At 35.8% G+C, this 13655-nt stretch overlaps 1 protein-coding gene across 9 annotated transcripts in view; it reads right to left on the bottom strand.

Moving 5' to 3' along the window:
- The window catches only part of otofa (otoferlin a), a 170033-nt gene that overhangs the window by 45288 nt on the left and 111090 nt on the right, over positions 1-13655 (bottom strand). For all 9 annotated transcript variants that reach the window (XM_015347780.2, XM_015347815.2, XM_015347822.2 and 6 more), the window contains 16 exons: positions 12956-13082; positions 12527-12581; positions 11973-12104; positions 10454-10516; positions 10237-10321; positions 9979-10138; positions 9215-9401; positions 8580-8766; positions 8046-8269; positions 6256-6364; positions 5626-5812; positions 5035-5155; positions 4718-4818; positions 2567-2657; positions 1853-1969; positions 95-247 (listed from right to left, as the gene is read on the bottom strand). In XM_015347780.2, coding sequence (XP_015203266.1) covers positions 95-247; positions 1853-1969; positions 2567-2657; positions 4718-4818; positions 5035-5155; positions 5626-5812; positions 6256-6364; positions 8046-8269; positions 8580-8766; positions 9215-9401; positions 9979-10138; positions 10237-10321; positions 10454-10516; positions 11973-12104; positions 12527-12581; positions 12956-13082 — 2099 coding nt within the window. The remainder of the gene's footprint in view (positions 1-94; positions 248-1852; positions 1970-2566; positions 2658-4717; positions 4819-5034; positions 5156-5625; positions 5813-6255; positions 6365-8045; positions 8270-8579; positions 8767-9214; positions 9402-9978; positions 10139-10236; positions 10322-10453; positions 10517-11972; positions 12105-12526; positions 12582-12955; positions 13083-13655) is intronic.

The raw sequence follows: 13655 nt of genomic DNA, 5'->3' as shown, positions 1-13655 counted from the left end.
TGCCAGGTACAGAAAATTGCTCTTTCTAGATGCCAGACACAAAGTTTATGAAATGCATGTGGGCAAAACGTAAACAGAAGCCCAAAAACAATACCTTTAAGAAGACAGTTTTGACTTTTCCACAGTCTCTCCCACTCTCTTCATCAACAATAGAGTACAGGATGTCTTTGGAGGGAATCCGTGCATATGCAATACGCTTATTGTTACTCATCATCCAGATGAAGACATCTGGAATGCTGTGTTGAGGCTTAAAAATAAAAAGTTTATTTTACACACGGTACTCTGTTGTATGAAAACAATAACCTTACTGAGTCATAAACAATAAAAGTGCTCTCTGGAATGGCAATTAAATCAACTAAAGCGATTATTTTTATTTTAGATCTTAGCTAAAATAATTAAGTTCTGAACTGAGAAGGGGAAAATGAGAAAGCATAGGCAGGCTCCTTCCACCTGCTGACCCACTACACCTTTGACCATTTGACATGCTGAGTTGAGCATTGATTAGATTAACCCTTGTTTAGAGAAAAGGCACATTCTTTACTGGAAAACCTGCAGGTCCAGGTTGCTCTTTTGCTAGAAGCAGAGAGAACCTGACAAACTCCAACTCTTCCCCAGTTATGCTTGCACTTGGGAATCTTGGTCACTGTCAGATAGTGACAGGACCCAGACTGGAACCTGCTATGTCTGGACAAGAAAGATCAATTTACATTCAGAGTGATCACCTTTACCAGCTGGCCAAGCAGAAAGCCCAAACACCTACAGTGTGGTGAAAAACTAAGGAACACCTCCTTAAGATTGTATGGTTTAACACATTTTGACCTACTGTATGTGACATTCACCTAGTATTCACGAAGTCCTAAGAGTAGAAAAACAAACTAACCTCACTTAACAAATAATGCAGAAAAACCCACTTATTTCTTTAAAAAAAATCATCCAGCATTCAATATCCTAATGTGAAAAGGTAAGTGCACCCTTAGTTCTACCATCTCATTTAAGAAGGTGTGCAGGACCAGGAGCACCAAAACATGTGCAAATGTATAGTAGACCACCTGGAAGTGTTTTTACCTGTATATGAAATCAGAAACATTGTTAGTGTGGTCTTAAGCACTCAGGTTTGTGGTTACACATCATGCTCAGGTAAAACAACATCTGTCACAGTGTTACAGAAACAAATGTTGCTGCTTATCAGTCGGGGAAGAGTTACAAAGCCATTTCTAAACGATATGAAGTCCATTATTCCGAAGTCAGAAAGATAATCAACAAATGGAAAAAACTCAAGACAATTGCCAATTTTCCCAGGAGTGTCTGTCCTATCAAATTCTCTCCATGATCTGACCGTACAACTCTGTTTAGAAGTCTCAAGGAACCTAAAGGTTATATCCAGGTATCTAAAGGCCTTTCTCATTGTGGTAACACATGGAAGGATTGCCAGAAGTCCTCAAATATTACAGAACTGGAGCATATTTGTAAGGAAGAACAGACCAGAATTCCTCCCAGACAAAGTGAGAGACTCATCAACTTTTACAGGAAATGTTTAATTCAAGTTGTTGCTGCTAAAAGGGGTGTCACAACTGACTGAATCGAAGTGCACTTACTTTTTCACACAAAGATATTACAGTAAATACTGGTGTATTTTCTTATCAATAAATAATTACAAAGTAGAGCGTTTGTGTGTCATTTGTTAAATGGGTTTACTACAGTATATCTCATTTAAGGACCTGGTAAGGACTAGGTGAAGGTCAAATATGCCTAAATATCCTAAACCATAAAATCTTAAAGCGGTGTACTTACTTTTTCATCACTCTATAAGTCTTTTTGCATCTACTGTAGGTATAGGCTGATTCAACTTTACCTCATCTGCTAGGAATCTTAACTTCTGCAGGAAGTTCTGCACCAATTTTAGCTTGTCTTTGACAGTGTTCTTCTTCACTTGGGATCGGATAGTCTTTGCCTGCTGACCCATATTTTCCTAAACGTAGGAAGCAAGAGAAGTACAACATATTTAACAGAAAGGATTTTGCTTAAAAGTAACATTATGAGACATATTAATTAAATAATCTGAATACATATACCGTTATTTTATTATTTGGAAAATAATAGACAGACATAACAGACATACAGTAACTGCTTACTTAAAAGCAATTTATTATTGCTAGATTTCTAGATAATGTCAAATACAGTAAATAGAATTTTAGTCTTTGTCAGATCAATTAAGGTCAAACAGCATTTCAACCTTTTGAAATAAATTTGAGTGACTTTCAAATTTGTATTCTCCTTTGTTTTCTGGAAATCTTACATCCACCTATAATGATCTTCCAAGTAATTACTGCAGATTCCAGCTGCATTATTGCTCCATGAACAAGGTCAAGCAGATGTGTAATAATGCAATGGAGACTGCTGGAGTGAGAAACACTAACAACAGAGTGGATAAAATCCAGTGCTCCCTTATACAAAACAAATGTACTGAATACATTTTCATTTTGAATTAATACAACCCAGAAAAAGAATACTCTGTGTTTGGGATCTCAGTTCGCTTGTTTCCTGGACATCAAATTCTCTGACATACCAGCTCCCTCATGCAGGACTTGAGCCTCTCTCTATCCAGTTTTGTTCGCCCAGCCTGGTTCTGGTCTTTGTTTGCGAGTGTCACGAAGCGACTGAAAGACAAAGCCAAGAGCCACCAATAAACTCTAGAAATAATTCTTGCAAACAGGTACTTAAAAAGAAAAAGAGTGCTCTATTGGTTTATGTATCAGAGGCAACCATAGACCTTACTTTTGGTAAGTCACATGATCTTCCCCAAAGAGAAGAGACACTGTGCCATTTATAGACTTCCTGACTGTATTTATAATGTAAGAATGAAATCATGCATAACAAAATACTACAACTAATCAACTGTAATTAACGATGGGCCACACTTCCCCAACAAAGATTTGTGAAAATGCAAGAACCACTTCGTCTGTGTTCAGTTATTCATGGTCCCCATGACCTGATGTCCTTTCTTTTTTAAACATGCCAGAGTGTTAAAGGTCACTGACTGATAGATTGAAGGGTTTGAGAATCACAGCAGACTCATTAAACTATTCATGAACAGACTAAAATATTTTAAAACTGTTCCTTTATGTTTTAGCTACACAGTGTTCACAAGGGGTTGGTTGTAGTCTTTAGGTGAATAGGAAGTCAAGGTACTGTATTTCTCTATTTCTCATTATAGTCATATGTCCTGTCATGACTATACATTGAGTAACAGCAGAACACATCAGAACACAGTCTATTGCTGAGCAGCATATAATTTACTGATATTGATGTACCTGTATATGGGAACAATATAACAATATAGAGGAAAATTAAAAGGGTTAACAAAGGGTTGTATATGTGAAAAAAAGACACCAGGAAACAAAGTAAAGAAAAGTAAAATCTTTTGTTATTGTAAAGTATAATGTTTTTTTTTATCAGAGTTGTTTTTTAGCTTACTTGAAAGAATAGGTTTTTGCCAGTAGGCAAGTGCATATTAAGGTGTTTTTCCCCTCAATACAAACTCCCCCTCAGTTTCATAATTATGTTCCGAAAAGTGGTTACTGTCCACATGGACTGGGTCACAAATAAGCCCTTGGAAACAAGTAGGCTAGAGTTCTTCAGTTTCTGATCAGTTTTGTAATGCTAGAGTAGAATAAAGGAATTACAAAACAAAAGTGGAAGCAGATATTTCATGCATCAGTTTACACTGCAGCCATTTGATTAAAGAAATGAAAGTTTTATTTACATCTGAAAGAGTAGGACTCATTTTAAATTATTCAGGCAGGAAATTTCTAAAAGTGAATATGCATCAAAGTAGTAAGACTTCATTGCCAAAGCCAGTGATTTCAAAGAACACTGCCCCTGGAGCTGTGCCTTCAACCAACTGCCAGTTCTGCAAACATTCCCTTGTCACAAAATCAAGGAGAGCAGCTAATCTGAATATCGAAGAATGAACTCATCGCCTACATAATTTAGTGATTAAGAAATCATAATTTGCTTAATGCCTGTGCCCCACTTTATCTAATAACTAAGTGATCTAGCTCTTTACTGAATAGATTTACTATTTTGGTGGTATGTTACCATTTTGTACATTAAATAAAGGCTCTATGTTGCATGGAGGACTGAGCTATTCTTTCACTGTGAAATTTGCACCTATTTCCATAAAAATATGTACTGTAACAACATTATTACTGGTGAGACTTCAGAGCATCAGCTTCTATCTTGCACAGAGCTTTCAGAATTTAATTTTCATGGCTCAGTTTTTACAGAACAAGCCCAAAGGGATGCATGAGACAGTGAACAAAGGACTCTTTATGACAGAAAGAGAAACAGGGGGCTTCTACAATTTGGTGTGTAATGCTGAACACACACACACTTTGTCCTATTACTATGAAAGCAACCCTGCATAGGACACATTACAGCCAAAGAAAAATCATGATAATCTCAAATTCCTATCATGAGGGTACTTTCTCTATTTATGCTTTGTTCATGCTTGTTTAGAAAGAAATCAGATGAAACGTAGCAAGACAAAAACATTTTATATTTCAAGACGTGTTGTAGCCTGGTGCTAAAGTGTTAATGGATAAAAACAACAAAAAAGCAAAACTGTTAAACTTTCGAATTAAGGGTCTGGATATTTTATAGGAAATATTATCTCAACTACTCTCAGCAGCTGTCTGATTTATCTCTGGTGTCTTACCTGCACCCACTGCTTAATTCCTCCAAGACTCCTCGAAGTCGACGCTCTGGATATGTCTTCTCTGTTTTTATAATTTCATGGACGTCATTTAGGCCCTCCTCCTGTGACAACAATGTAAAATCAATGTGTTTGAAAAATGGCATACAATAGAAATTTGAAAGCAATAAGACCACTTTTTTTTATTAAATGCTGACCATCACAATTTTTCTTTTTAATTGCCCTTTGTGATACAATAAGGTATTTTCTCCTCATGCTTTGTCACATATAAAATCAATTTGACAAAACCCTGAGAATTCAGTGTATGGAGTAATACCAACCAATTTATCTGCAATTTTATCCATTATGTTGGCATTGTAGAGTCTTCTTCTTTGGTCTTGCCACCAACTCTTAATATAGATACAAGGCTTCTTCTCAAAATAGGGTAAATGGAAATAATTCCTGAAATCAATACAACAAACAATTAAAGACTCTTTTTAAATAATCAGCAAGTTACAGCTGTATATGAAATGCAGTTAAGCAGAAGCTGAATCAATGATTGCAAGTAATTAATGGTTCCTCATGTTTAAGTACTTCAGTTACCAGGTATGAGAAATAATGATGCATGTTTGAGGTTCTTTTAATGTAGAAAATTACTTTCGAGACTTTTGCCCACAAAACCCAGTGACTTTTGATGTCTGTTCTTGTTGTCCTAAAAGCACATAGGTGTGGGTTTCATTCTTAAAACGGTGTTCAGAAAAGTACACCATTACTGTATTAATGTGAAAAAGTTCTCAGTATAAAATGATTAAAAGCAGCACCTCAATTTTTCAAAGAATCCACAAGATCAGAATCCATTACAGTTTTTTAGATTGTTTCCTTTTGAGGACCAACGAGAAAAGCAAAAGTTAAACAATGTATACTGCACTGACCTGTCAGTGACAACAGGCTTCATGGGTGGAGTAGAGGAGACGGATACCAAGTCCCCATCATCCTCTGTCTCGTCCTCACTGGAATTCTGAATAAGCTCTGACTCTTCCTCATCACTCTCACCACTGTCCTTTTTCTTCTTCCTCATGGTCGGCTTGTTCACACCATCTAACTGGTTTCCATAATTGCCTAATGAATGGCGCATACAACAATAATTTAGTAGGGAAAGCCCCATCACCATTTAATGGGGCCTGTATGCTGCATATAATGTCAAAATGTTACAACTACATTTTCAATCATGTCACTCCATTGCATCTGTTGTCCTAGGTTTGAAGTAAATCTTGGAATCATTCTAGTTTTTCCTTTTCAAGAGTTTGGAGATTTCAATCATATTAACATTTTTCATTTGCTTGGAAATGCAATGGTGATTTGAATCAATTTCTCTCTGCTATTGACTTTAAAAAAAGATTTATTTCTAAACTAACCTTTCAATCTAGAGAATGATCTAGTTATACGTTTCTTAAAGTAGTCCAATAATACAACTATAATGTGTTACTGTTGTGTTATTACTATAACTGTGCAATACACGTCTGAAGTAGATTAATAGACTCAATGTTTACTCAAGTCCTTACCTATTGTTACTTCAAAGCTAATTGGTTTGTCTCCAATCTTTCTGTCTATCATAGTTGCTTCCAGGAATGCTCCAAACAAGAAAAACTCTTCAATCTTTCCCGTGGCATTCTAAAACAAGATTTATTAAAAAACAAGACAACTGAAGGAATGCATGTTAGGGTGCAAATGTAAAAATTGGGACTAGAGAACTAGAGAATTCTTTCATAGCTATCATTATATTTTCTGTTTTACTTCGTGCTAACTGCCAAATTATAGCACAATGCTAAAAGTAAAAAAAAATCATTGTGGATGTCTGTATAATAGCAGATAAAATAATTTTAAAAATCAGGAGTGAAGAACAAAAATAAATGAATCAAGTTGAAATAAGAAGCAAAAAGTTGTTGCTGGGTTTAATGACCTGAGAGGAAAATGTCTGAAATAATTAAACAAAACAATACTTCAAAATCCAAAACCCTTCCATGACATCTTATTTTTGTTATTTTTTATAAACACAAGTTTATTGTCCTGGTGATATAATTAACCACAGGATCATAAACTTCCTACTAATTTTTTTCATCCTGAAATGATGATGACAATAAAAGCCTGGACTGCCTGGAGACAGAACACTTACAGGAAACACCACAGTGCATCTCTCTCTGTGTGGAAGAGTCTGTGCATTATTGACTGAAGTACAACAGAGAGCAGTTTATTGTTGTATTAATAATGCAGGGCTAGTAACTTTCATCATTTATCACCTCTTGTGGTGCATCCTTGCTCAAGCATGTATCTGTTATTAATAGAAATCCTCCATGTTTGATCTATAATACTTCATGTACAGTCTGCAGTCACAAAAGCAATGGAAAGAAGAATGGAAATAAGAATGGACTTCTAATGCTAGTCTGACATAGAGTAGTAAAGACACTCCCCTGATCATTTAATTAAATTGAGAACTTGTGTCTGTATTTTCAGTCTAAAGTATTCTTTGATGTTTCAATATCAACACTGAATGGAAACCTTTTTAAAATAGACTCAGAATACTCACAAGGCAAGATTCTTTGATGTGCACATAGACAGCACTGCTACAGATTCTAAACCCTCCTTAGCAGTTATTTGTTTAATAACTAATTATTATTGGTTTAATAATTAATTATTATTAGGGATTTTAATGGGTTCTCAGAGCGTAATATTGCTGAATATCTCACTAAATATGGAGACCATTATCCTTTGTGTATATTCCTAGGACCAGGCAACATTGATGACTACATTATCTAACAGGAGTGTGCAGCAATCTCATCTGTATGTCCTTGTTTTGTAAGTGTACTGCCACCTTCACTCTGTAAATTCAGCATCCATTATAAACCTCCTCCTTTCTTCCCTGATCTCTGTGGATGGCTGAACTACTACAGTATGATAACAGCATTGGACTACCAGACATAGCAGTTATAGTGCAATGCTTGTAAAACGACAGAATATGGTATTAATCAAATATGTTTCTGACAACAAGCTAAAAGAAGATGAAAGAGCTTGTTCTTGCCTTGACAGTAAGATGCAGGGAATGCAAAAATGGAGAAATGCAACAACAGGGTTTTTAAACCGTATATGATTTTAATTGGAACCCATATCTAAACAAACCTTTAATCCCCTCTTTTAATTGCTTTGTTTTCAGGGAGTTTGCTTTGGATTGCTGAATTTTTCAAAATTCAAAATTGAAATGTCAATATGAATTAAGACTTCAAATGCATCAGGACTCCTTTGAGATGGAATGAATCACTAATCTGTGAAGTGCGATTGACCCTCGAAGTCGGCTCACCTCAGAGATATTCTGGATGCCCTCCATCTGAACCTCCGTTGAGCTCATGATCTCCGTGGAAGTAGTGTCCAGGATCTCCACGGCAATGCCGATGAGCAGGCGTGCCCTGAAGGAGACCCCCTCTCCAAGGCCTTCGTTCAGGTCTTGGTGCTCATCCATCAGAGTGTAGTTTCTTGTGGAGCCATACATGTTCACCCAGGCAGGGCCAAGGGTTGGAAGAAAACCTGTCATGAGAGGTGAGTTAGTGATGCCTCCCTCTCTTGTCTTTATATGGACAGTCATTTAACCCAGCTCATTTTGTGCACATCATTTTATCTTGTTTATCTTGTTGTATATGAGTTCACATAAGTTACAGTATTAGAACTGTCATATTATAGTACATACATAAATAGTACCTTTTAGTCTACCTAAGTTCTAAAGAAAGGCATTTATTCATTGTGTGCGGTCATACAGTACAGTATATGTGTTGATTTTTGAAGTGAATTGTTAATAATACAACACAATACGACAACAAACCATTACAATCAGCTTCACCTTTATCTCCATCATTGGCAATCTTCCGGAGATCAATAAAATGTGTTCCTATGGCTACATCGTTAACTTTGTCCGAATCTCGTATCTGGAGTTTCATCCGCTTACAAAGAGGTGGGAACATTTCTGTGAAAATGATTTGTTCATTCCAGATTGGTTCATAGCTGCTCTTCTGAACTGAAGTCTTTCCCTGTTATGAAAAAAGAGTGTTTAATGATGCACACATCCAATAATTACTCAGCTATGCGATTGCAAAAACATAATATTAGATATCTGGAATATATCTAATTAATTAATAATGCTGAAGGCCTATTCATTTTATTCTGATTATTTCTATCAAAACATTAAGGCAGCAAAACATAATTAACCATTTCCTCTTCATGCTGAATTTGAATAAAAATAAACAGGTTGTCACAGGAGTAACTACAGGAAGTCCCGTGTAATCTTCAATTACAACTTTACAATTTTACAAAACTAATTACATTTAAATCAGGTGGGAATGAACATTGAATTAATCATTTACATTACAATTACATTTCTATGTACAGTATATGATTAGTATTCTTTTAAGTGCATAAAGCAGGTGTTCTTTGCATATTATCATAGTTAAAAAAGATGCGGTAATCCAGCAGCCTTACTTTTTGCCCTGCAAAGAGCACTTGAACATATGGGTCCACCAAGTCTTTGTTTTCTCCTATGAAAGCTTTCTTCACATTGGCCATTATACTAGTGTTCATCTTTGGAAGCCCCTCAGCTCTGTAGATCTTGACGTAAAAGCGGGCCCACTGCCGTTCAGAAGGAACGCCCTCCGGCAACAAGAGGTTCCTGCGTTGAGAAAAAACATTTTCAGCAGTAAAATGAGCTTGAAGTACCAAGGATCTCAACATAGTTATTTAAAGAAAATATTGTTGAGAACAGGGATAAAATGTAATATGATTTTATATAATTATTTCCTTTAAATTAATTTACTTTAATAGTTTATCACATGTGCAATGGACACACATGCATCTTTAGAGCCAAAAAAGAGAAACAGAGTTTTACAAAACTGGGAGATTTCTTAAAACTTTTGGATGTTTGAACACTTCTGAAAATAATGACCTCAGAATGTAAAATGAAAAACATTAAGCTACAGGAAGCCCTTAATCACATACAGGAGGTGTTCAATATTTTGATCTAAGCTGCCTGCACTGTGAAATTTATGTTTCAGGTTACTCACAGTGCTGTTTTTTAAATATACTGTATCTCTGCAAATATGAAAGAGCATTCATGTAAAAAAACAAAAAAAAACATTCATGTATTGAACACAATTGCATTATGTGCTCTATTATATTTTATGCTGAAGGATATTTTAACTAAAATACAAATTTTACAGACGTGTACGGTAAATTATTGAGACTTTTACCCTTCTATATCATCCTCATCGGTTTCATTGGCCTTGTGTGGAGTTTTAATGTTGTCTCCTTTGCCAACCACAGCAATATCACACTTCAGATAACCTTTTACCCCTGCAGTGATGTCATCAGGATCAGAAAGGATGGCCCACTTGTGGTAGAATTGATGTTCTGTTGAAGGTATTCATCACACAAAAAATGGCTTGTTAAACCACTTGCAAGAACAGAGAGATTAAAATGATAGCTATTAGGATTTAAATATTTCTTACCAGGCTGTGAATACACTGTGCCCACATCCAATTTAAACATTCCAACCAAAGTGCCACTACGCAACAGGTTTTTGGAATGTATTACCTTAAGAAAAATGAGAATTTTTAAAAGAAATAAAGGTATTTAGCTTTTTTCTGGATTGATTTTTAATAAACAGGAGTCAGGTTTGCAAAGTATTTTCAAATACTTGAAATACAAATATAAGATTGTACTTACTGAAAGCTTTAAAATCTTGTCAAACATTACATCAGGAGGCACGTGGAAGTCAAAAACAAAATACTGGAAAAGAAATAAAGTTTTAATTACTTGAAATGACTTCCATCACATTGTATCAGTTTAACTAGGTGAAAAAGAATACATGTATTTGCATGTAAATGATATTTTACTGAGAAATAGCATAAAGATATAAAAAGAACAGGCAAACAGCTATCTTTCCTGTACTAGTTTTGCCACCAGAAAATCATTTTAAATTAGAGAGCTACAGTATGTAGTTGATAAATGTGTATAAATGACAAGATTTTATTCATGACAATCACCTTAAAATAAAATATGATCAGCTGATTCAACCTGAAATATCAGTTAGTTTTTTTATCCAGTGATTTATTTAAATCACTTGATATACTTGCAGAACACCAGATTAATTTCATATATCTGAATCAATAATCAATGAATAAGCAATTAAATTGTTTTAATAACTGTATTTAATCTACAGTATTAAAACATTGAAACAAAACAGACCTATCTTTGGTATCATCCCACTGCAACTCATTACAAATAGAACAACTATCTCTTTAGTCAGATATTGGTCCTGAGCTGATGTACAGTATCATTACTAGACTTGGTATTTGCAGCAGCTGGATCAGAAACCTTTCAGCTTTTCAAGGCACAGAAATATTCAGTGATTTACTTTTCATAAAATTTCAAAATGATCTTGAATGATCTTGTTCTCTCTTTTGTGCAACATCCTCTGAAAAGGGTTGTCAGAGGTATTCTGACATACAGTAGTGTCATGTCATAATAATAATAGTATACAAAACATCTGCTTCCCCCTTTTTGTTTTACTGTGTTTTCCATAGATATTGTGAGGATAGGGGCCAGCAAAATGGCAGTTCAGGGCTAAACTATATTTCCCAGGCTGCTGTGGGGAATGTCCTGCCATCCTCAGTTTCCTGACCAGTTGCTTTAAAGGCAAGTGATGCTTTAAAAACCAGGAAGCTGGGGCTTCCTGGAGAGAGTATCCTGTGGGGAAAGACATAGGAGAAGACAGACACAATAGGAAGAGAAGCAGGAAAGAGATCTGCAAAGAATCCTATAGTTTGTGGGAATTTTATTGAATTGGAAAGTCTGTTTGACATGACTTCCTCAGTTTATGGTAAGTTTGTTTTTGAAAAGCTGTTAAGTAGCTTAGATGCCTGGCTGTAATTAGTGAGGGAACCTCAAGAAACCCAAAAGCTCAAAGAGCAGCTAGTTTTTTTTTATTTGCTTTGTGTTGCCTGCACTGTACATTAACAAAGAGCACTGTTTCTACTTTACAGAAGCATTTGTGTCTGTTTTCGTGAGACTTGCTTATAAAAAACGATTGGTACAATGCCCAGTCCTTGGGGAGGCCTCAATATATTTATTATTGAAGCCCTGAGCCTATTACGGGTAAAGGGGTGCACATATCCTACGCTGAGCTGAAGACTTGACCTGTTGTTCTTTCATTACAATGCATTATACAGCAATAACAGGTTACCTCGTTGTAGTATGGGCAGTTTGTTGATTCTTTCATCGATGTGTACTTCTTCTCCTCTCCAATCTCCACACAAACAACAGGGTCCATGTTCAATCCCACCAGCTGTCTTGCTTCAATAATAGTAATACTGACCTGGAGAGAAATTTATTGAAAACTGGTCAAACCTATAATAATACATGAGAAGTGTTTTAAATCAAGTTAAAGAAAATTAAAGGAGACTGTCAATAGTGGACAGCAACACCTACAGTATGTAGGAAACAGGGTGTATTCTAGAGGTAGACTGGGAACTATCAAGGCAACTAGCTACATAATCATATTTGCATTGCTGCCAATGATGCTAAATGTCTAAGCAATTACTATGAGGCAGAAACTGCGGAAGGTATAGTCAACACATCTGTGACAAGAGTAGGCACAACATTCTTGAGAAAAACAAAATAAGAGGAGGAAGAATTACCATTGTTGTGCCAACAGGAAGGCTGCTTATAGCATGTTATCTGACACTGACTTAATGCCATCATTTATTGGAAGGTCCCAGCAAGTGTTTTTCTACTTACTTGGTAATCCATTGGTCTTCCTGCGCTTGGCTCCATTTTAATATCTGGTTTTGATCTGAAAGTTGGAAAAAAATAATTTTATATCAACCAATTAAAAAAGAAAATTTGTTGTGCTTCATATCAGTCATGATATGAATGAAATTTTAATTATAATAATAGATATGTTTGATATGCTCTAATTGTGTGTTTGATATGTTCTAATTGTGTGACTTTTGCATTAAAGAGGCGCATTACATGTAGCACACCAGCAAATATCAGTAAATGCATCAAAATGTGACTATACAAACAGATTTAGTCTATTTAGAGTTGATTTAAAAATATGCCCAGAGTAGAAAACTGAACTCAAGTAGCCCATGAGTAAGAACTCGACGACCGTAAACTCCAATGAAGTACAGTATAACTGCATTTCAGGTTTGTGAAGGCATTCACCTCTTGTTGGAGACATTGGTGGTGACAGCAGTGACAGAAGCCAGTGAAATTGTGTCTGGATCCAGACCTCCTCCCAGACGCATAGCTTTCCTGTCCAAGTCCTCTGTTTCAAGAACTGCTGGCTCATCTAAAAGACAGGAAAGTTAATTTAGGAGGGGTTTCTATTTCTGCAGTTTCTATTGTCAGTAAAAACCCATATGTTTCCATACACTTTTCAATAGTGTTTAATATTCCATGATTATTTGTAACTAAGTACCTTTTCCTTCAGGCAGTTCTTTACTAGGCACTTAAACTGCCCTGCCATGTTGTTGAATCCAATACCCGGATTAACTACTAACAAACAGACTACATATGCCGAATAGCCTCCAAGCAGAAGATGACTCATTACTATGGATTCTCACCTGAAAATAATGGATTGCACAAGGGAGACTTAGGAGGTGGCTTGGGTCAGGTTAAGACATATTCTAAAATTGTTATATGGTCTTTAGAGGTTGCAACATGTCACAAAATTGACTCATCTCTAAGATAGAGGGACTTTATTAAAAGCAGGCTTTACAAGTTTTTCAGCAATAACAGCAGAGTTAACATTCCAGTATCATGCTTTAATTTATTCACTAATGAGGATAGAGCCTTGGTTTAATAGGTGCAAGTGGGGAGCTGCATCAGTGTGCATTGGCTACAAAGGAACAAGTAAAGGTTA

The sequence above is a fragment of the Lepisosteus oculatus genome, chromosome 2 (genome assembly GCF_040954835.1).
Source record: "Lepisosteus oculatus isolate fLepOcu1 chromosome 2, fLepOcu1.hap2, whole genome shotgun sequence".
NCBI lineage: Eukaryota > Metazoa > Chordata > Actinopteri > Semionotiformes > Lepisosteidae > Lepisosteus > Lepisosteus oculatus.
Note: the sequence above shows the minus strand (reverse complement) of the source record. Positions and strands in the feature narration are given on the sequence as shown.